The following is a 24798-nucleotide window of genomic DNA, read 5'->3' on the forward strand; positions in this document are numbered from 1 at the left end:
TTTGAAGCCTCCTTAATAAGCTTAAATGCCGGAACCTAAACGGTGTTGATACTTTGCTTTATTTGTAGGTGCTCTGTACCCGTGGAGCCAGGGGACATCATTCACCTGGAGGGAGACTGCACGTCTGACACTTGGATAATAGATGAAGATTTTGGATATTTGATCCTGTACCCAGACATGCTGATTTCTGGCACAAGCGTAGCCAGTAGTATTCGATGTCTGAGAAGAGCTGTCCTGAGTGAAACTTTCAGGGTGAGTAATATAACAGCTGAAGTTTCTGCAGGATTTTAGAGTTTGCAGAGCACTTTTACACTTTTATTTTACTTAATCCTTCCAATAATCCTGTGAAGAGATGGTATTAATCAGCTGTGTTTTACAGATGAGAAAATCAGGCTCAGAGGCTTTAAGTGACTTGCTCAAGTCATGTAGCTAGTAAGTGGCAGTGCTGGGACTCAAGGCCATGTGCCTGAATCCTGTGAATCTTGTTCAGCACTACTAAAATAATTCTAATGGTAAGAAAAGTAATTCAGTGACAAAAATTTAAATTTAATACATCTAGACATTTCCAATAAACTAAAAATAAATGTGATAGTCTCCTTTTAAAAAGTTATTATGGAAAATTTCAAATATACATGGAGATGATTATAATAAACCTCCATGTATCCATTCTGCTTTTCCAAACATTATATTATTTTGCAAGTAAATTAAAGCTGACTTTTTTTTTTAATCCTCACCTGAGGATATGTTTTTATTGATTTTAGAAAGGGAGAGGGGGAGAGAGAGAGAGAAACATCGATCAGCTGTTACCTGTAACCTAGATATGTGCCCTAAATGGGAATTGAATCTGCAACGTTTTGGTGTACAGGATGATGCTCCAACCAGCTGAGCCACCTGGCCAGGGCTAAAAGCTGACATTTAAAAAATATACATAAATGCAATATTTTTTTTATTGAGAGGAAGGAAGAGAGAGAGAAAGAAACATTGATGTGAGAGAGAAATATCTGTCAGTTGCTTCCTTCCTGCACATGCCTTGACTGGGATGGGATCAAACCTGCAGCCCGGGCATGTGCCCTGACCCGGAATCGAACTTTCCACCTTCTGGTGTATGGGATGACACTTCAACCAATTGAGCCACAGAAATTTCTCACATTTTGCTCAATTTATCTCTAACGTCTTTCATCAGAAATATCTTTTTATTCAGTTGGTTTGTTAGAGTCAGTATCCAAATTGTTTGTATTATGTTGATACGTCTGTTAAGTTTCTTTTTATCTGTGTTATTTCTGCCTTCTACTTGCCCCCTTTGTTTCTATGCCGTTCATTTGTTGAAGAACCTTAGTTGTTTTTTGTTTTTGTTAATCCTCACCTGAGGATATTTTTTCTATTGCTTTTCAGAGAAAGTGGAAGGGAGGTTGGAGGGGTGGGGGAGAGAGAGAGAGAGAGAGAGAGAGAGAGAGAGAGAGAGAGAGAGAGAGAAAGAGAGAAACATCCATGTGAGAGATACACATCGACCGGTTGCCTCCCACATGTTCCCCAACTGGGGTGGGGAGTGAACTTGCAATCCAGGTATGTGCCCTTGACCAGGAATTGAACCCTCGACCCTTTGGTTCTTCCGTCGACACTATAACCACTGAGCAACACCAGCCAGGGCAGAACCTGAGTTTTTACTTGTTAAACATTTATTCCTTGCTCTAGCTGGATGGTTCAGTTGATTGGAGCATTGTCCTGTACACAGAAAGGTTACGGGTTCAATTCCATGTCAGGGCACTTACCTAGGTTATGGGTTCAGTCCCTGGTTGGGCTTGTACAGGAGGCAACTGATTAATTCCATTGATGGTTCTCTCTCTCTCTCTAAAAAAAATAGTATATTCAGGTGAGGATGAAAAAAAGAAGTTTCTTCCTCCCAGCGTATTGTTTTAGTTATACAATTAGTCTACATGTGTGTAGAAAACCAAAATGACAGCTGAGCAACAAGAGCTAAAGAAGGAAAAATACCTCTGTAGGTTTTTTTCTAATAGTGTTAATTGCTACTTATTTGTAGTTTAGTTTACCCACTTTTTTCTTCAGTTGTGGGAGAATATCAACTTCTCTCTTAATCATGTATTATAAGGTGGACCTAATATTTTCTGTTAAAAACTTTTATTTTGAAATAATTTAGACTCAACATAGAATTTACCAAAAGTAGTACAAAGAGTTCCTCTGTAAGTTTTTAAAGTTCCTTATGGATGGTTTGTTGGACTTTATCTAGTTTTGGTTAATAAAAAGATTACTTGAAAAACACTTTTTTTTTTTTTTTTAATATATTCTATTGATTTTTTACAGAGAGGAAGGGAGAGAGATAGAGAGTTAGAAACATCGATGAGAGAGAAACATCGATCAGCTGCCTCCTGCACATCTCCCACTGGGGATGTGCCCGCAACCCAGGTATATGCCCTTGACCGGAATCGAACCCGGGACCTCTCAGTCCTCAGGCCGACGCTCTATCCACTGAGCCAAACTGGTTTCGGCGAAAAACACTTTCTTTTTAAATAGAGAGAACGTTCTTGCCAAAAATCTCTACTGTAAGTTAAATTTTTATGTTTCAATAATATCTTTTGCTTTCAAGAATTTGTGAGCTATGCCTTTATTTACTTTTTCTATTTGGATAAATTATAAAATGGAATATATTAAATATTTGAGAATATGTTGAACTTTTTCATATTGGTTAATTTTTTAAATAGAAATATAGTGATTTTTAAAAAAAACAAAAACCCTCTCATACTTGTAAAATAATTCAGGTCATTCTCAATAGAAGAAAGGGAAAGTCGCACTGGCCGGTTTGGCTCAGTATATAGAGTGTGGGCCCGAGGACTGAAGGGTCCTGGGTTCAATTCCTGTTAAGGGCACGTACCTTGGTTCCAGGCTGGATCCCTGACCCCAGTCTGGGTCTGACGTGCGGGAGGCAACCAATCAATGTGACTCTCTCAAATCAATGTTTCTCTTTGTCTCTCCCTGTCCCTTCCACTCTTTCTAAAAATCTCTGGTGAGAATTAACAAAAAAAGAAAGAAAGGGAAAGTCACTTATAATTCCTCCCACCAGAAAAATACATTGGTTGATGTTTTGGTATTTGTCTTAGTAGTACACTTTGGCTATGGTGGTTTAATAGGTTAGGTCAGTGGTCGGCAAACTCATTAGTCAACAGAGCCAAATATCAACAGTACAACGACTGAAATTTCTTTTGAGAGCCAAATTTTTTAAACTTAAACTATATAGGTAGGTACATTGTTATTAACTTAATTAGGGTACTCCTAAGGCTTAGGAAGAGCCACACTCAAGGGGCCAAAAAGCCACATGTGGCTCACGAGCCGCAGTTTGCCGACCACGGAGTTAGGTAATAAGTATACATTCACGTCTTTTAATATGTTGTAAAATAAAAAATTTTTGTGTGTTTTTTCTTACTAGGGCTCTGATCCAGCCACACGCCAAATGCTGATTGGTACGGTTCTCCATGAAGTATTTCAGAAAGCAATAAGTGATAGCTTTGCCCCAGAAAAGCTACAAGAACTTGCTTTTCAAACTGTTCAAGAGATAAGGCATCTGAAAGAAATGTAAGTAGTTACAAGAGAACTGCAGGTACAGTTTTATTATATAACTTCTCCTAGAATCCATAAGGTGCTTGGCCATTTTACTATTCAGTGTAAATTAGTGTAATACTAAAATGCAGATTCCAAAGTTGCAGTCTCCCCTTCCAGTTCTGTGAAGAGCTTCTAAAATTGCACAATAGGAACTCTTTAGCTAAAAATAACTGAATTTTCTGTACATGAGTACAACGGACGCTGAGAGTGTGTAAAGCGTTTTGCCTTTAGAAACAGAGTGACATGCAGAAAATCGTATGGATTTGGAAGTCAGATCTCATTTGAAATTCTAGCTTTGCCAGTTTGATGACTGCAGAAATCACTTAAACATTCTGAAACGGTGATAATGCCTATTTTGCATCTTGTGACAATGGAAATGATGTATATGAACCCACAGGTGGTTAATCATTGGCGTTTTATGAGTGACTGACTACCTTCAGAGGGTTTGGCATGTTCTGCCCTCTGTTTCTCCCTTGACTCCCACTGCAGCCCATCTTTTCTCACAGAGAGACAAGTTTTTATTAGTGATGATTTTGATTCTGACATCAGTCTATTTTCCCAGATAGTAATTCTGTGCTTCACTGTTTATGTGGGGAAAAATGTGTTCTAAAATTTTACACAAATGATTTAGCGATGACATGTAATCTAGTGTCGTAAAACATTTCAGGCCGCTGCCGTATGTCCGGCACTGTGTTGTGCTTTTATGCATATCTTGAATAGTCTGATTGCAGCTTCTTATAAATGAAGAAACTGAAGCACCGAGAAGTTGTCACTTGTTCATGACCACAAAGCACAGCATTCAGAATATAAATAGATTTAATAAAGCTTTTGCTTTGAGTTCTATTTATTGCCTATTTGCCACTTTGCATTTCAAATTTTGAATTTTTGTGTCACACCCTAATCAGCAAATGATTATCTTATCTGTTGTATACTGGATTGATTATGGCCCTGAAACCAGTCACATCAACACTTAGTGGATTAAATGGCAAGCTTAGCCTGTTACCTCATAGTTGCTGTAGGTCAGAGATTCGGAGGTGGCTTAGTGGGCTGGCTCTGGCTCCGGGTCTCCCAGGTGGGGCTGCAGTCATCTAGGCTTGCCCAGTGCAGGAGGATGACTCACACGGCCCTTGTGTTGAGGCCTCAGTGCCGGGCTGACTGTTGGCAGGAGGTCTTGTTCTCCACCACGTGGGTGTCCATAAGGCTGCGTGTCCTCCTGCCATGCTGCTGCTGCTTGGAGGGAAGGGTCCAAGAAAGAGAGCAAGCAGGAAGCACAGTGCCTTCTCACCTAGTGTCTGATTCCTATATTGTCACGGCTGCTTTTTTTATTCCTTAGATGCAAGTCACTACATGCAGCTCTCCCTTAAACGTAGGGGATGTGAGCTGATAGCTTCATTGCAGTGTAAGAAAGAGGAAACCTTAAAATATATAAGAACTGCCCTAACCGGTTTGGCTCAGTGGATAGAGTGCCGGCCTGTGGACTGAAAGGCCCCAGGTTCGATTCTGGTCAAGGGCATGTACCTTGATTGTGGGCACATCCCCAGTGAGAGGTGTGCAGGAGGCAGCTGATCGATGTTTCTCTCTCATCCATGTTTCTAACTCTCTATCCCTCTCCCTTCCTGTCTGTAAAAAATCAATAAAATATATTAAAAAAAAAAGTTGGTTCATTCTATATGCAGAAACATATATATATTTCATATATATATGAAATATATGAACTGCCCAGCCGGCGTGGCTCAGTGGTTGACCTATGAACCAGGAGGTCACGGTTCGATTCCCAATCAGGGCACAGGCCCGATTGCAGGCTCAATCCCCAGTGTGGGGCATGCATGATTCTCTCTCATCATTAATGTTTCTATCCCTCTTCCTTCCTCTCTGAAATCACTAAAAGTATATTAAAAAAATATATACATATAAGAACTATGAAGGTCAGAAATGTGAGGGAATGCATTCTTAGCACATCTTTGGGTCACTGAATTATATTACTGTGGGTTTTTTAAAATCATGATATTCTAAGACATTAAGGGAAAACTTGTGTTTCATTTCAATACTTTGTTAAACTCCCAAATCCTAAAGTAATAGATCCAAAGTTCTTTTCTACCCTCTCTCCTCAGCCCTCTTCTACCCTAGTACAGCTCTTAGAACACATTTTGATCTGTTCATGTTCTACCATGTCATTATATTTATAAGAGTCTAGGCTTGAAGATCTCACTTTAAGTATCTTACTAATCTCAGGAAAAACTAGGCTGTTATATGTCATTTTGCTGTGACTTCACAAAATTAAAAAGGGAGAATTTATATGCAGAAGACATTAAATAGCCAGTACAGACTAGTGTGGAAACTTTAAAGAGTCCTGATCTGTAAAAAAGTCTACTTAAGGAGTTAATGACAGTGAAGAATGGTTTCCGGATGGCTGGAGAAATTTATTTAGGAATAAGATTATTCCCTTGTGCAGGATTTAAAAAAAAATCTTCTATCTAAATAGGGCATAACGTATACCATATGTTACTGTAATGTACAAGAGTGTGTACAGTAAAACGTAAGTCCTTTCTATCCTTATTTTCCTCATCATGCAGTTCCTTCCCCCAGAGGCAGCCACTGTTGTTTTCTTATATGTCCTTCCAGAGATTTCAAATATTTATATGTGTGTTGCGTGTGTGTGTATTCATATTTTGTTATGTAGATGGTAGTATACCATGAACATTATCATGCACTTAAAAATTAAATCTTTTTATTTATATATATATCTACTCTAATAAAAGAGAAACATGCAAATTGGTGTCACTCAGCTACACCCACCAGCCAATTAGAGCGACTATGCAAATTAACCCAACAAAGATGGCGGTTAATTTGCATACGCAGGCACAGAATGAAGACTGAAGACTGAAGAGGCTTGGCTTCTCCGCTGCGGCCGGACCAAAGGCCTGGGTCCCGGGTGCCAGAGGAAAACCAGTGCCCGCAGCCAGGGAAGGAAGGCCTATTGCGCGAATCTTCGTGCAATGGGCTTCTAGTATATATATATATATTTTATTGATTTCAGAGAGTAAGGGAGAGGGAGAGAGAGACAGAAACATCAATGATGAGAGAGAATCATGGATTGGCTGCCTTCTGCACACCCTCACTAAGGATCCAGCGCACAACCTAGGCATGTGTCCTTGACTGGAATCGAACCTGGGACCCTTCCACAGGCCGTCGCTCTGTCTACTGAGCCAAACCAGCCAGGGCTGAGCTATCTCATTTTTTTTTTTTAAATATATTTTATTGACTTCTTACAGAGAGGAAGGAAGAGGGATAGAGAGTTAGAAACATCGATGTGAGAGAAACATTGATCAGCTGCCTCCTGCACACTCCCTACTGGGGATGTGCCCGCAACCAAGGTACATGCTCTTGACCGGAATCGAACCTGGGACCCTTGAGTACGCAGGCCGACGCTCTATCCACTGAGCCAAACCGGTTAGGGCGAGCTATCTCATTTTTAATTAATAGTGGCATAATGTATTATATGGATATGCCATAATTTATTTAAGCATCCCCGTGGGTTTCAGTCTGCTTTTATTAGCAATGCTATAATAAATACCTTTGTACATCCTTTATTTCATAGCTATGCGGGCATGTATGTTGGCTCAGTACTTAGAAGTGGAATTGTTGAACTAGAGGATTTATACATTTACACATTTAAAAATATTTTTATTTGGAAATAATTTTAAATTTAGAGAATAGCTGCAAGAGTAGTACAGAGAACATCCATATACTCCTTACTCGTATTCACCTGTTGTGTGTATGTGTGTGTTTACTTTTTCTAAGATTAAGTGGTATTCATCATGGAATACATAACGGGCTGTAAACCATGAAGACACCGGCCGTAGAGCAGGCTGAGGAGGGCCCTGGACATCCTGGGGCCCCCACTGCAGTGGGCAAAGCTGGCCTTGCTCACACTTCCTTCGGGCCTCTCTCCCTAACCCGGCTGTGGTGACGGGCCAGGCAGGTGGTGACAGCTGGGTGTGGGGCCTCAGTGCCCGGCGTGGCAGCCTGTTGCTGGCCGAGGACTTTGCTCATGACACGTTCTTGCTGATGCTGGGCCAGGTGGGCTCAGGGCTCATGTCCCAGAGGTAAAGAACCATGATGTATATTTAAGTGTGTATTTCCTAAGAATGAGGATTTTCTCTTATGTAACCACAGCACAGTTACCAACTTCAGGAAATTTAACATAGATAGAATACTTTTATCTGATCTGTCCACATTTTCAGTTTTGCCCAGTAATGTCCTTTCTAGCATCTTGCCCCCTCCTGCTTGGGACCCAGTCTGGGTACACGTCAAGTTTTGATATTGCCCTGCCCGACTGGGCTCAGTGGATAGAGTGTCAGCCTGTGGATTGAAGGGTCCCAGGTTCAATTCCGGCCAAGGGCACATGCCTGGATTGCAGGCTTGATCCCCAGTGGGGGGCGTGCAGGAGGCAGCCAATCAATGATTCTCATCATTGATGTTTGTATCTCTCTCTCCTCCCTTCCTCTCTGAAATCAATAAAGAAATATATTTTAAAAAAAGGGGGGGAGGTGGCCACATGCTAATCTACCTGATCTTCTCTGGTGAGGCCTGTGTGGAGGCCTGGCCTGGCCTTGCAAACTCAGACACCTAAAGTGACCACCCTGGATGTTCTGAAATTTAAAAAAAAAAAAATTAAAAAAAAAGTTTTGATATGTATTGCCAGATTGCTCTATATAGGCATTGCTTCAATTTACATTTCTGCCAGCAATACCTGAGTCCTTGTTTCCCCACATTCTCACCTACATCCTCTGTTACCGACTGGAAGTTGCCAGAGCTCAAACAGTCTTTTGCAAGGATAACCTTTGCCTCTGTCAGACGGAAGGTGGGATCGTTTGGGACATGTGTCAGCAGTTGCTCCCTGGCTTGAGGGATTTCAGCTTCCCTCTCAAGCTGAGGTTCCTGGCGTGCTCAGGAGCTGCTCTTGCCAGAGTGGGCTGCTCCTTTTGTCTTCCTTGCTGACCCAGCTCTTTCAGAGGACTGACAGGGCTCTGCTCTCCCCGCTTTTAAGGCTGAATAGTAACCCTTTGTGCGGATAGCCCACACTTGGTTTACCTTTTAGTCCATAGGTACTTGGGTTGCTTATTTGGATGTTTTTGTCCTTTTTACTGTTTTCATATTTAAGCTTTTACATGTAATGTTTTACTTTCCAGGTACCGCTTAAATTTGAATCAAGATGAAGTAAAACAAGAAGTAGAAGAGTATCTTCCTTCATTTTCTAAGTGGGCTGGAGATTTCATGCAGAAATACACTTCAGCTGACTTCCCGCAGATGCAGCTCTCTTTGTAAGAAACCCATTTTGATGATCTGGTTCATATGTTTAGACCAGGATTCTGTTCTGTATTTTGAATTAAAGCTTTTTAAAGATTGAGTTATGGCAACTAGCCTTTTTGTTTGCTTATTTTACAAATTACAGTCCTGAGTATCTTTCCACACTGGCCAGGGCTCTTAGACTTTTTAAATACCAATTTTATATGAGATGAAATGCTTTATTACTAGAAAATCTTTTCATGTAAGATTTCTGTTAGACCTAGTTTTTTATATGGCTTTGAGTCTAAAACAGGATTAATAAAAGTTAGCCCTTATCAGAATTTTCTCCTGTAGAATGACTTACTGCTCTAAAAATAAGTAAATCTTAGATAAGAGAAATGTAAAAGGCTTTAAAAGTTATTTTCGTCTCTCCAGAATTGTCCCAGGGGTGTAAGTGTTGGATGATCAAACTCATTCTTACCCAAGTTAATATGGTGTTACATGAAGGAACACATCCGTTGCTACCTAGGGTGCAACCACATGCAAGCAATTATATATCAGTCTGTGTGATAATTGTATATCAGAATATTCAGATTGGTATTGTGGCTCCAGCAGTTCACGTAGCGAGACGTGCAGTAATCTAGGCCTGAGGAAGTAAAGGCTGAGTTGGGAAGATTGCAATTGCAGTGACCTGAAAGGGACAGATGACAAATACAAGAAAATATATATACATCAGTTGGAGCCTAGAGGACAGTGGTTCCTAAACTTGAGTGTGCATCAGAAGTGCTTGGAGAGTTTGTTAAACAAATTGCTGGGCCTCACCCACTAATATTTCTGATTGAGTAGGTCTGGAGTGGGGCTTGAGAATTTGCATTGATCACAAGTTCCCAGATGATGCCAGTGCTATACACTTTGAGAACCACCGCTGTAAAGGTATAGAGACCCTTTTCCATCCCCACATTCGCTGAGTACAGTGAAAAATCAATGGTAGCAGATGAGAAGTGAGCTAAATGTTCTAATTAAGTGTTTTTGTGTTTTGTTTTTAGGCCAAGTGATGGTAGTAACAATAATGCAGCATGTAATATTGAAGTCATAAAGTCACTGGATATTGAAGAAAGCATTTGGTCCCCTAGGTTTGGATTAAAGGGCAAGATAGATGTTACAGTTGGTGTGAAAATTCATCGAGGATGTAAAACAAAATATAAAATAATGCCATTGGAACTTAAAACTGGAAAAGAATCAAATTCTATTGAACACCGTAGTCAGGTATATAAATCTTAATGAGAAACTTGAATGTTTATAGATTTAAAAATGTAGTCTGCTTTATATATTTTGGTTCAATTTAGGTAATGGTTGAGTTTCATATAGTACGTTTCAATTTGTGATACATTCAGAGTATTCCAATTGTCTTATGCATAGACGAGATGCCCGGTGCACAGATTCGTGCACATTGAAAGGAAATTAATTAGAAGGTGGCTGGCGGGGCGGGACTGGGATAGAAGGGCCGGACATGCCCTGCAGCCCACCTCCTGCAGTTCTTCTCTGGCTGGCCACACCCGGGGCGGCGTCAGGGCTCGAAGGGTGTCTGCAGAGTGAGCGGGGTCCCTCTGGCAGGTCAGGTCCCTCGTCCTGGCTTGCAGAGATCGGGCCAAAACCAGCAGTCGGACATCCCCTGAGGGGTCCCAGAGTGCAAGAAGGCACTCTGCAAAGTTGCTGTCGCTCCTGCGCTGAGCGTGTGCTCCCTGGTGGCCAGTCGCTTAGCCTTTTATATATATAGATAAACGTGGCTACGGCAGAAAGTTTTCTCCAGCAACGAATACCTCTGAACTTGTCAGATAATATTGGCAAGTTTATGTTGCCAAACTAACCGTCTAAACAGATGCTCCTAAAAAAGAATTCCTTGGTCATGTAAGTTGGGGAAACCAAGTATATTTGTAGATATAATGATGCACATTAGCCTATTAAAGTTTCTGAGAAGTCTTAATATGATTTGTGTCAGCTATGGTTAACCTAATATTTCCTAAACCTAATTTACCATGGAGCTGTTGTTTTCATGTAACATCTACACAGGATACCTTTCAGAAAACATCAGTGTAACCTGGCCAGCATGGCACAATGATTGAGCATCGACCTATGAACCAGGAGGTCCGGGTTCAATTCCCGGTCAGGGCACATGCCCGGCATGCAGGCTTGATCCCCAGTGTGGGGTGTGCAGGAGGCAGCCGAGTGATTCTCTCCTCATTGATGTTTCTGTCTCTCTTTCCCTCTCCCTTCCTCTCTGAAATCAATGTAATTTTCAAAATGAAAATAGCTTAATTGACCTTTTGATTTTAAAATTATAGTATGTATTGATTGCAAACCATATATGGAAAAGCAGAAAGTTAAGGTTTTATTTGACAAAATGTACACTGTTTTCACAGCTGGTTCTGTATACACTGCTAAGTCAAGAGAGAAGAGCTGATCCGGAGGCTGGCCTGCTCCTTTACCTCAAGACCGGCCAGATGTACCCTGTGCCTGCCAAACATCTTGATAAAAGAGGTTGAGCTGTTTCCTCCATTTTTACTTCTCTGGGTTTTGTTTGTTGTCCCCTTCAACTGTTAGTGATACATACAGCATACCTGTGGGTACTGTCCAGATCACCTCAGTAAAGCGAGTAACACGAATTTTTTGGTTTTTAGTGCATATAAAGGTTATGTTTACATGATCCTGTAGTCTATTAAGTGCAGTAGCATTATGTCTAATAAAACAGCATATATACCTTAATTAAAAAATACTTTATTATTAAGAAATGCTAGACATCATGTGAGTCATAATCTTTTTGCTGGTGTAGGGTATCTTCAATTTGTAAAAAACACAAAATCTGTGAAGTGCAATAAAGCAAAGCCCAATGAGACAAGGTGTACCTGTGTTTAACCTGACAGTAGTTCGCTGTACTTGTTAGGCCTAATACAGGTTTTAATTTGTAGTTATGGTATTTTTAAAAAAGAATTTTAACAATATACAGTAGAGTTGAAAATATTAACTTTTTAAAATTTGATCATATAAAACTTTATTTTAAATTTTCTACCCTATACTCTAGATAGATGTATTCATCCTTAGCATTCAGCGAATAAAGCACCAACTTCACAATTTGTACTAATTATGAGATACATGATTGTTGAAAGAATTTATCAAGTGAACAAAAATTGGAGGAATTATACCAAAGTGTTAACAGTGGTTATTCTAGTGTAGAGGGAAAAATGAATGTTGTTCTTTACTTTTTTAAATGTTTTAAAATCTGAAGTTTTATTTATGCAATGGAAAAGATATATAATAAACTTAATTCTTAAAAGACACCTGTCTCCCCCCCCCTAGAATTAATTAATTAATTAATTAATTTTTCTTTTTCCTTCCTCCCCCCATAGAATTGTTAAAACTAAGAAACCAGATGGCATTCTCTTTGTTTCACCGTATTAGCAAACTTGCTACTGGAAAGGAGAAGACAGAGCTTACTCCTTTGCCACAAATAATCGAGGAACAGCAAACCTGTAAATATTGTTCACAAGTGGGTAACTGTGCTCTTTATAGCAGGTAAACACACTGTCTTCCAAAAATACTAATTTCATTTAAGTATACACTCAACTTAAAATGATTTAACATTGCTGGCTGGTCTGGCATTGATGATTTCATTTTAGCCATTTTTTTCTGTGTGTATTTGTAAAATGAAGGAACTAGGAAAAAAAACACAGTTCAGTCCTCACTCAAGGATATTTTTTAATCCTCACTCAGGATATTTTTCCATTGATTTTTAGAGAGAGTGGAAGGGAGAGGAAGAGACAGAAACACTGATGTGAGAGAGATGCATCAATTGGTTGTCTCCCAGATGCTGCCGACCAGGGCCAGAGCCTGCAACCGAGGTACATGCCCTTGACTGGGATCAAACCCGGGACCCTTCAGTCTGCATGCTGACACTCTATCCACTGAGCTAGACTGGCTAGGGCCACAGTTCATCTTCTATATCTATAAAAGGCTAATTGCAAAGAGTCCCCTTGGGAGTTCGACTGGGATACCGGGAGTTCGATCGCGCGCTATGACATGCTCTGACCACCAGGGGGTGGCACAGAACGAAGGAAGACCCCCACCGGCAGCTGGCAGCCAGGGAAGGAAGGCCCTGATTGGTCCTGATCACTGGCCAGGCCTAGGGATCACCGGGCCTCTAGTATTTTATAACAAGCCTATTTCCTTGGGGAACAATAGAATGCTTTTTGAAGTTTGGTTAAGAAAGATGAGTATGTAGCATAGGCATTTTGAGTACAACTTAAATGGTGTTTTAAGAAGTCTTTCGCTTCTTAGTTGCTGTTTTAATTTCAGGCCTTTTGTAGTTTAAAAAAACAGGGAAAATGCTTCTTCCAGACACAAAGTTTGGTATGATCCAGTGGCCTTGACTTTTATGTCTATTTTATTACATGTGGGAAATTTTAGCTCTTATAAACAGTCATTTGTATTTATACCTTCATAGGCCAGCAAAAGGACACAAAAAAGTAGTTAGATGTTAAATACAGACTAGACAAGATCAAATCAGAACCCAAATTCTAATTCAGCCTGAAAATTCACAGAAAGAACTTTTAAAACTATTGTATCAAAGGGTCTCTTAATGGGAGAAGACTGTGAACCATGGGAAGTTGGGGCCTTTACTATAAGCACATTGTTGTGAAATCTTGTGTTTATTCTCAATGTTTTGTAGGCTATCCTATGAGATATTTGTTTCTATATAAAAATTTAGAAATTAGCATTAAGCAAAATGAAATTCCAGATAATTCTCCAAGTTTTTGTGTTGATTTTCCTGTGGCACAGAACTGGCTGTACAAATATTGTGACTTTGAGAAATGCAGTTGTACAAAAAGCCAAAACTTGCTACCTATAGGAATGAAGACTAGACTATACCAAGTAGTTGTTAGGGGCACAGTCATTGAAGGCAAAATAATGCCATATTGAGTTTCTTAAGCATTTTGTTTTGTAAAAAACCATTTGGCTTGTAGAATATTGAAATTACTTTTAAAGAAAATTAGAGTCTGTGGTTAGAAGTTATGATGATCATCACTATATGTACTTATTTTAGAAGCATCTCATTTCATAGCCAGCAAAATGTTTTATACACATGTCTGACTTGGAGCTTTATCTTTAGAGCAGTGGAACAGCAGATGGGTGGCAGCTCAGTCCCGATTGGCATGCTGGCCAAAATAAAAGAGGAAACCCAGCACCTCAAGGTCACACACTTGGAGTATTTCAGCCTGTGGTGTCTAATGTTAACTCTGGAGTCAAAATCAAAGGATAATAAAAAAAATAACCAAAATATATGGTTGACTTCTTCATCAGAAATGTAAGTACTACATTTAACACAGACTTCAGTAATTTGGATTAGTGGAATGGCATTTGGAATTCGTGACAAACACTGGGTTATATTGTGTGCTAAAGACACGCAGTTTCATATATTCATGCTAACTCCGGGTGGCTGTCAATGAATTGTTTCTGAGTAGAGGACCATTGTTAGCTATTTTCAGTAGGAAAAATATGCCTCAGGAAGTCAAATTTTAAATACATTTTTTATTGATTTCAGAGAAGGAAGGAGAGGAGGAGAGAGATAGAAACATCAATGATGAGCGGGAATCATTGATTGGCTACATCCTGCGGGCCTCCTACTGGGGATTGGGCTAAATCCAGGCATGTGTCCTGACCTCTTGGTTCATGAGTGGGCCCTGAACCACCCTGGCCAGGCAAAAATTTAAATGTATTTAAATAAATTTAAATAAATTGATACAGGCTTATATTTTCTACAGTTGGTCAATCTTGTATTTTGTGAGATCCATTTTTCCAAGTTAATTGTAAAGTTGCAGTTTTGTATATCTTTGCATTATATTTTTCTTTAATATTTAGTTACTTTTCATCTATTTGTTTCTTTCCAGAATGAATATTGATAATTATGTGACTTTAGAAATAATTGGATCATTATTTCCTTAATACTAGACTTTAACACTGAAACCATCACAGTGGAGAATGTTTGAGTAGTTATACATAGACTACAAAAGTACAGTGACTATGTCAAGTGCACATGCCAAAAAGCTTCTGAAGTTGTTTAGTGTTTAATAGTAGTGCCTGCGAGATTGTAAATGCTCAATATTTATTTCCTAGAAGCAGTGGAATTATCAGTTTGCTTGCTATTATTTTAATAACAGCAATTATAAATTCTCACGTAAACACTGAAGAAATAGGATTTAGGAATGGGTCATCGCTGTTTGTCTTTTGTGATGTGATGCACGGGGTGAGGGTGTCCTTTCAGGATCAAAGTGCTGACACACAGGCTGTCACAGGTCCCAGCCTGTGCGTGCAACACGGGAGGTGCTCCCTAGCACTTGTCTAGCGGCCTATTGGTGGGAGATTGTTTCCAAGCTAATAGAATGTTCCCTTAGCATTTCTAAAATTTTATTTTATTTAAAAAAAAATATTTTTATTAATTTCAGAGAGGAAGAGAGAGGGAGAGAGAGATAGGAACATCAATGATGAGAGAGAATCATTGATCAGCTGCCTCCTGCACACACTGGGGATCGAGCCCGCAACCAGGCATGTGCCCGGACTGGGAATTGAACTGTGACTTCCTGGTTCATAGGTTGACGCTCAACCACTGAGCCACGCCGGCCAGGAGCATTCCTAAAATTTTAGTGTGGATTGTGGAACATGTGAAAATGACAGACTCAGTATTAGCATTAGAGTTTTGGGGGGCCCAATGAACAAGAAAAGTGGGGAAAACTACAAATATAGTGTTTATATATGTGATATAGATGGAAGCTTTCTCTTTCTATTCCATAGGGAGCAAAGTGGCAACTGCATTGGAAACCTGATTAGAACAGAACATGTAAAGACACTTTGTGACGGACAGTATTTACATAATTTCCAACGTAAAAATGGCGCCATGCCTGTCACAAACCTAATGGCAGGTGACAGGATTATTTTAAGTGGAGAAGAGAGAACACTCTTTGCTTTGTCTAGGGGATACGTGAAAGAGATTAACGCGACAGCGGTAACCTGCTTATTAGACAGGTAATGAAATGCTTCCTTTTTGGGGGGGTGGGGGAGAACAGCTTTACGAGATATAATTCACATACCATGCAGGTTCACCCATTCTACACGTATCATTCAATGGTGTTTAGTATGTTCAGAGTTAGACCCATCACCAAAATCAACTTTAGAACATTTTCCTCTCCCCATAAAGAAGCCCTGTGCCCTGTCGCAGTCACTCCTCCAGCCCTAGACAACCACACCACCAGTTTCCTTTCTGTCTCTGTTGCTTTACCTGTTCTGAACATTTTATGTAACGGGAGCACACAGGGTGTGGCCTTTTGTGACTGGCGGTTTTCATTTACCCTAGTCTTTTTGTTTGTTTTAGCCTACTATTTTGAGATTCATTTTCATGGACCAGTATATGTCAGTACTTCATTTCTTTATTTAAAAATTTGAGGTAAAATTCACATAACATAGAATTGACCACTAATTATTTTAAAATGCACAGTTCGGTGGCCTGTAGCACAGTCACAGTATTGTGCAACCAGCACCTCTGTCTGGTTACAAGACACTTTCATCACCGTGAAAGGAAACATGCAATCACTTTCTACTCTCCCTCCCTCAAGCCCCTGGCAACAGCTGCTCTGCTGCCTGTCTCTATGGATGGACCTCTTCTGGATATTTCTGTAAATAAAACCACATAACATGTGTTTATTTTTATTTTTTGGTCTGGCTTCTTTTAGCATGTTTATGAGGTTCATCCATGTTTTAGCATTTATCAGTACCTCATTTCTTTTTGTTCCCCTTTAGTACCTTATTTCTTTTTCTTTCTTTTTTTAAATATATTTTATTGATTTTTTACAGAGAGAAAGGGAGAGAGAGAGTTAGAAACATCGATGAGAGAGAAACATCGATCAGCCGCCTCCTGCACATCTCCTACTGGGGATGTGCACGCAACCCAGGTACATGCCCTTGGCCGGAATCGAACCTGGGACCTTTCAGTCCGCAGGCCGACGCTTTATCCACTAAGCCAAACCGGTTTCGGCAACCTTATTTCTTTTTATGCCTGAATAATATTCTGTTACATCGATAGACCACATTTTGCTCATTTATTCACCAGCTGATAGACATTTGAATTGTTTTCACTTTTGGGTGTTATGGCTAGTGTTACTATAAATATTCACTTGCAAATTTTCATGTGAACATATTTTTATTGCCCTTGTAGATAAGTCACAGTGGAATTGCTGGGTCACGTGCTAAGTTCGTGTTTGACGTTTGAGGGACTTCCAAACGGCTGAACTTTTCGTTAGTGCATCACGTCCCATAGTGCTAATGTGGACATAGTCCTACCTCATTTTCACAACCACATGTCCTGTGGGCAGGATAGATAGCCTGTGTTAAATATGTAGCTTATTTCTCTGCCGGAAGCCAATTCTAGCATGTCATAATTGCAAGGGTTTCATCAAAAGGTTGATGGAACTTGGGGACTCAACAGGGGCTGAGTCACATATGTTGTAATCCTGTTGGAAATAACTAAAGGCATTTCCCCAAACCTGAAAAGGGATGATTGTTTGCTGCCAGACAGCTCAGGACATCTTAATTTGTGTGTTATTGCCTCCTACCGGCCAAACTCCTGAACAGTGGTAGGCTAATTCCCCCAATTCTGACAATGGACTGTGTATACAAAACCCTAACCCTTTGAAGTGTATATCTCTGCCTCGCCTCAGGACAATTTATGTTAATAAAAAGCATGGGGTCCTGAGACGAGGAAATCTTAGCTTCTTTTAGTTAGGCTCCTCTGACCCCCAATGCCTTTCAAAATTATATTTCGTCTCTGGACTCTTTAAGTTACACATGGCCCCTTCTCCAGATTGCTGAACCCTTCTAGATGCTGGAACAAGAACCCCGGCATTTCTCCTTAGCATTCTGGCATTCACCATTTTGTTCTTTCCCTTTAAAAAAAAAAAATTTATTCATTAATAGTTGTGATATAAAGTATATTTATCTCAGTTCAAACAAACAGGTTGATTTAAAGAAAAGTATTAAGTAAATAGAATAGTTGCTGTAAAATTTGGGGGCAAAGTCTAATATCCATGTTCATCAACATCCATATCTTCTCCTTCCTATACTGCCTGCTTTCCCTGCTTGAAGTGCAGGCAAATGTCACCATTTCTTAATGGATGGAGATCAGTGACTGGGATGCAATGACTTCTGGGTAACTCAATGGAAATGGTATCCATTTTAATAGATATTTTGGCCCATTTACTCTTTTTTCTTTTTTTAAAAAAATATTTTTTTTTATTTATTTTAGTGAGGAAGGGAGAAGGAGAGAGAGAAACATCAATGATGAGAGAATCATTGACTGGCTGCCTCCTGAATGCTCCCCACTGGGGACTGAGCCCGCAGCCTGGGCATGTGCCCTTGACCAGAATCGAAGCTGGGATCTTTCAGTTTGCAGGCTGATGCTCCATCCACTGAGCCAAACCAGCTAGGGCAGCCCATTTACTCTTTTAGCAGATAGTAATATTTTTCTTGTACAGGCCAACTTACTATGTTAAGTGAAAAACATTCATGTGCATCTGTTTTGCTGTTTTAGGAACCTATCAGTATTCCCAGAATCAACTTTGTTCAGATTGGACCAGGAAGAAAAAAATTGTGATATAGATACCCCATTAGGAAATCTTTCTAAATTGATGAAAAATACTGATGCCAGGTTTGTAACAGTGAATGAATCTGAATTTTACCCCACTTTCCTAAAAAATGTTACTGAAAGCATTTTTTTCTTTTCAGCCAAAAACTTCGAGATTTAATTATTGACTTTCGTGAACCTCAGTTTATTTCCTACCTCAGTTCCATTCTCCCACATGATGCGAAGGACACAGTTGCCTCTATTCTAAAAGGTAAGCTATAATCAGCATGTCCTCTTCCAATTTTTTTGTTCTATTTATAATTTAACCTACAGTCTAATGTTTTAATGATTTATATGCAGTTACAATTATTACACAGTCTCTTTGGAAGTAGTTTACATATATTTTTTAACATCACCATACTTTCTTGCTTTGCAAAGATGTATTGGAGAAACTTGAATAGAGGCTGCTTTTCTTACAAAATAGTGAATTTGTTCATTGAAATTCAATATACTTTTTTCTGATATTTTTACATTTAAATGTAGGTTTGAATAAACCTCAGAGGCAAGCAATGAAAAAGGTACTTCTTTCCAAAGACTACACACTCATCGTGGGCATGCCTGGAACAGGAAAGACCACTACAATATGTACTCTTGTAAGGTCATTGCTCTTTTGCTTAGAAACTAAATATGTAAATCAGCTTCTCCTTTGTTCAGAGAATGTGATGTTTGAGATCAAAAGAGTTGAATAGTGCCTGACTGGTGTGGCTCAGTGGTTAAGCTTCAGCCTATGAACCAGGAGGTCATGGTTCAATTCCCAGTCAGGGCACATGCCTGGGTTGCAGGCTCAATCCCTAGTGGAATCAATAAAATATATATATTTTTAAAAAGCTGAATATTAACTCGAGATGCCTTTATTTCAAATTACCTTTGTAGAATGACATGAGAAATAGAAAAGCTAAATGACCAATAGTTGTAATCATGTTGCAGATTTCTTGCATTTTGGATTGTCTAAGGTCTCTTTATGTTGGTGGTATATGTATCATTGTATGTTTTCCTTTTAAAAAAATGATAAATTATATAGAGGTGGTTAAAATAGATTTTTCTTGGATTTTTTTTCCACATTGGTAAATTTCTGAATAGTAATTTACTGATTAATGATAATGATGATAGCAAATATTTATTGATTGATACTGTATGCTAATTGAAAGTTCATATGTATTCAGTTTTATTACTTTCCATAATACTTTCATAAAACATTTTGGCCTTATAATTTCAAAAAAGTTATTTGGTTCAACTCTTAGATATGCTTCCTATTAAGTTTCCTAATTCTGTTAGAATAAGCATGTTAAAAATGGTCTGGAATTAAAAGTAATGCCGTTTTCCTTTCTCTTATTCATTTTTAGGTAAGAATTCTGTATGCCTGTGGTTTTAGTGTTTTGTTGACCAGTTATACTCATTCTGCTGTTGACAATATTCTTTTGAAGTTAGCGAAGTTTAAAATAGGATTTTTGCGCTTGGGTCAGACTCAGAAGGTACATCCAGATATCCAGAAATTTACAGAGGAGGAAATTTGCAGATCAAAGTCCATTAAATCCTTAGCACTTCTAGAAGAACTCTACAATAGCCATGTAAGTACAGCATAGTATATGAATGCTGATATTAATTTCTGTAGCCAGACTGGGGAGAAGCAGCACTCTGGGAATTTCAGTCACACTGACCAAATTTGCACATGATTAATTCATGTAAACTACAGGACCAATTTACTGATTTATAGTTTGCTGGCTTGCTTCTGAACGGAAATGAGGTTTTTGGTTTATTATTCAGGGATCTCATCTTCTAGTTTAAAATATCCTAGTTAAGGAAAACTCTGCTTCCCTCACAACACTTCTGACACTCACGACCTGGAGTTAGTGTAGACCCCTCAGCTTAAGGGTATTTTTCCTTCATTGACTGGCTTATTTCACTTAGCATAATGCTCTCCAGTTCCATCCATGACGTTGCAAATGGTAAGAGTTCCTTCCTTTTTAGAGCAGCATAGTATTCCATCGTGTAGATGTACCACAGTTTTCTAATCCATTCATCTACTGATGGGCACTTAGGCTGTTTCCAGATCTTAGCTATGGTGAATTGTGCTGCTATGAACATAGGGGTGCATATATCCTTTCTGATTGGTGTTTCTGGTCTTGGGATATATTCCTAGAAGTGGGATCACAGGGTCAAATGGGAGTTCCATTTTTAGTTTTTTAAGGAAGCTCCATACTGTCTTCCATAGTGTATGCTAGTTATTTTAAAGTTTTTGAAAATTATTTTGAGATAATTATAGATTCACATGCAGCTATAAGAAATAATACAGAGATCGTGTATATCCTTTGCCCAATGTTTACCATTTTACACAACTGTAGTAAACTCACAACCAGAATGATGACATTGATACAGAATAATTAGCCCATTACCACAGGGATCACTCATGTTGCATTTTTATAACTACACCCATTTCTTTCCCACCCCATCCCTGCTTAACCCTGGAAACCCCTTAACTGTTCTCCGTTTCTACAATTTGGTCATGGGGAGCCTTATAAACTAGGGACAGTTAAAGTCTAGCCCCCCCATTAGGTCTCTGCTAGCATCAGTGGGGGATGAAGCCACAGTTTTTTCTTTTCTTTTTTTAATATTTTGTTTTTATTGATTTCAGAGGAAGGGAGAGGGAGAGAGAGATAAAAACATCAATGATGAGAGAGTATAATTGATCGGCTGCCTCCTGCACGCCCCCTACTGGGGATTGAGCCCACAACCTGAGCATGTGCCCTTGACTGTGACCTCTATTTTTCTAGAACCCGGGACCTTCAGTCCACAGTCCAATGCTCTAGCCACTGAGCCAAACCAGCTAGGGCTACAGTTTTTTCTGTGGTGTTTGGCTAGAGTGGTTATTGTATAAAAGCTTTCTGTCTACTTGGCTTCCCTTTCCTGTTCCTTTGGCTTTTGTTAGAGCTGTTTTTGATCTGTAAATTTGAGAATTGTTATAATGTCCAGAAAATTTACTTGATTTTTTTTCAATATGTAGTAAAAAATATTTTTACATGCTATGTCTTAGAATTAAATAATATTGGGGTGTTCTTGTTATTGGGGACAAAATCTTTTTAATATATTTTAATTTCAAAAATGGGGAAAAAAAGAAATTACATTTCTTGGACATATTAAATAACTGATCAGTTTTCTTTGTCTTTAGCTTATAGTTGCAACAACATGTATGGGAATAAACCATCCAATATTTTCTCGTAAAGTTTTTGATTTTTGTATTGTGGATGAAGCCTCTCAAATTAGCCAGCCAGTTTGCCTGGGGCCACTTTTCTTCTCACGGAGATTTGTGCTGGTGGGGGATCATCAGCAGCTTCCTCCCCTGGTGCTCAACCGTGAGGCACGGTAAGCAGACGCTGAAGTTTTCATTGTAAACTGGATTCTTCCTAAGGGACCGTCACAGTGCACTGACACGCCTGCGTTTATGTTGGCAGAGCTCTTGGCATGAGTGAAAGCTTGTTCAAGAGGCTGGAGCGGAATAAAAATGCTGTCGTTCAGTTAACTGTGCAGTACAGAATGAACAGGTACTGGTACCAGTGTCAGCTTCGAGTGATGTGCATGTGCATTTCCATCTGCCAAGACTAAAACTGTTTTTATCATCCCTTAGTAAAATCATGTCCTTAAGTAATAAGCTGACCTATGAGGGAAAGCTGGAATGTGGATCCGACAAAGTGGCCAGTGCGGTGATAAACCTGCCCAACTTTAAAGACGTGAAGCTGGAGCTGGAATTTTATGCCGACTATTCTGAAAATCCTTGGCTGATCGGAGCATTTGAACCAAACAATCCTGTTTGTTTTCTTAATACAGACCAGGTGAGAAACCAAACTTTTTTCCCCCTTTCAGTTTTTCTCCTTTTATCCTACTATTTATAAATTCCTGTTTTCAGTAGCAAATGCTTCATTAAAAAAAAAAAAGGCTTCATTAGAGCTTATCAGTTAAAACTAGTATACTCTTATACACTTTTGCAACACACACAATTTTTTTTTTTTTTTTTTTGTAGATCCAGTGTCATTGGGGGAGGTTTTTCTGAGGATCAGTAGATGTCAGAATTGACTTTTGAAGTAGGAAAGCTAGAGAATGAACTCAAGTGTATAATTACATTTTCTAGAAAAGAAATTGGCATTGATACTATCAAAGGCTGGGTTTACCAATAAATAGAAGATAGGATAAATTTTTGTCCTTTTAAAGACTTTAAAGAAAATAGACTTTATTTTTCTAGAATAGTTTTAGTTTCTCGGCACAATTGAGCCGAAAGTGAGGGGTTTCCTGTGTACTTCCTGACCCCACATATGCACATAAAAACCTCTTTACAAACTTGCCATTAAACGAAAATCTTCACAAGGTCTTAAATGACTTACCAGTAATATTTCTAGTTCTCAGAACCGTTTTGACCCTACATCCCTATAACTTGCTTTTATATAGTGTTTCTCAGCATTGATTCGGAAATATTTTCATAAGTTCAAATAAAAATATAGTGGCTACTTATATATATGCATATTACTCTAAAATATGTCATTTGTTATTAAGATGGGTGGAGTTAGCCGATTGTTAAAAACAGGTGTCACTGCACTGTGCACACCTGCTGGGATCTTCATTCTCTTGAATAATGGCCCGGAGAACTTCAGGGTCAAGAATTAACAACTAAGGGCAGGCAGATTCTGGGAAATTTATTCAGATAAGGTAATATCACAAACGACTGCTTTTGTAAACCACAACGCCAATGTATTAGTTATAACTTACCATTGTTTACCTCGCCAGTAATGACTCAAGTTCTTTATTTTTGCCATTCAGGCTTTTTCTTTCTTAGCATCAGGATCCCAAATAAGTTGTATTGAAAGTAATCAAGGTTAGCCCTGGCCGGTGTGGCGCAGTTGGGTGAAGCATCATTCCATGCACCAGAATGTTGCAGGGGTTTGTTTTTATATATTTTTTTTATTGATTTCAAAGAGGAAGGGAGTTAAGAGATAGAAGCATTAATGAGAGCGAGTCATTGATTTGCTGCCTCCTGCATGCTCCACACTCGGGATCGAGTCCGAAACCTGGGCATATGCTCTGACCGGGAATCAGACCATGACTTCCTGGTTCATAGGTCGGTGCTCAACCACTGAGCCATGCTGGCTACACAAGGTGACAGGTTTGATTCCCATCAGGGTGACCAAGGTTCAATCCCAGTTGGTCTCTTACATCATTGTTTCTCTCTCTTTTCCTCCCTCTCTAAAGTAAAAAAATAATAAATAAAATTAATAAATAGTAATAATGAAGGTTAATTAGGGACGTGTAGGAGCGAAATAGTCCTTGGAGAGTTTTACCAGGTATTGTCGAACCTGGGGAACTTTATCTGCTCCATTGTTTGTATAAAAGGCAACAAGAAAATGGAAAGAGCGCAGATATTAGAGCCAGATCTAAGTTTTTTGCTTTTGAAGATTTTTAAATTAAATTTTAGAGCGATTAGGAGGGGGAGAGAGAGAGGGATGTGAGAGAGAAACATTGATCGACTGTCTTCTACACATCCCTTCCTGGGAATGAGCGTGCAACCCAGGCATGTGCCCCGACCAGGAATAGAACCAGCAAGTTTCCGGTGCATGGAATTATGCCCAACCAACCGACTGAGCAACACTGGCCAGGGCCAGGTCTCAGTTTTGATTCCTGATCCCATGATTTATTGTGAGACCTTGAGCAAGTTCCTTATCTTTTCTGGCCTTTGATTCTTTAAAATAGGGGATTGCAAAGTAAAGCAGGTGAAGCCCAATGTGTGGTCCCATTCGTAGAAATTTCAGCCTGAATTGTGGCATGTTTAAGATGGTTGCTTCTGGATGGCTTTCTGAAAACGAATAATCGCATTCATTTTTGTTAAAGGATGAGGAAATTTTTCATGTGTCTCTACAACGGGCAGTGCAGTCCCTATAGCTACCTGTATGCTCTTAACTTTAGAGATTGTTTTATGAGCAGGATGCATATTTTCCTGTTTAGGTTCCAGCACCAGAACAAGTTGAAAAGAGTGGTGTGAGCAATATAACAGAAGCCAAACTCATAGTTTTCCTGACCTCAGTTTTTATTAAGGTAATTTATACTTTTATTTTGAGGGCAAATTAATACTTGCAATGTAATAGGATGTTGGAATGTAAGGAACTTAAGATACAGTAGCATTTGCCTTTGTT

General features: G+C 39.2%; 1 protein-coding gene across 1 annotated transcript in view; it reads left to right on the forward strand.

Annotated features, from left to right (window-relative positions):
* DNA2 (DNA replication helicase/nuclease 2) overlaps positions 1-24798 on the forward strand; it is a gene marked incomplete at its 3' end in the record, with an annotated part of 32636 nt that overhangs the window by 3160 nt on the left and 4678 nt on the right. The window contains exons 3-18 of the mRNA XM_081105019.1: positions 69-252; positions 3440-3585; positions 8805-8936; positions 9948-10167; positions 11322-11439; positions 12306-12471; positions 14066-14260; positions 15745-15975; positions 18533-18649; positions 18727-18836; positions 19109-19218; positions 19969-20193; positions 21792-21985; positions 22075-22164; positions 22248-22452; positions 24611-24700. Coding sequence (XP_080961145.1) covers positions 69-252; positions 3440-3585; positions 8805-8936; positions 9948-10167; positions 11322-11439; positions 12306-12471; positions 14066-14260; positions 15745-15975; positions 18533-18649; positions 18727-18836; positions 19109-19218; positions 19969-20193; positions 21792-21985; positions 22075-22164; positions 22248-22452; positions 24611-24700 — 2533 coding nt within the window. The remainder of the gene's footprint in view (positions 1-68; positions 253-3439; positions 3586-8804; positions 8937-9947; positions 10168-11321; positions 11440-12305; positions 12472-14065; positions 14261-15744; positions 15976-18532; positions 18650-18726; positions 18837-19108; positions 19219-19968; positions 20194-21791; positions 21986-22074; positions 22165-22247; positions 22453-24610; positions 24701-24798) is intronic.

The sequence above is a fragment of the Myotis nattereri genome (assembly GCF_964212035.1).
Source record: "Myotis nattereri genome assembly, chromosome: 13".
In the NCBI taxonomy this organism is placed as follows: domain Eukaryota; kingdom Metazoa; phylum Chordata; class Mammalia; order Chiroptera; family Vespertilionidae; genus Myotis; species Myotis nattereri.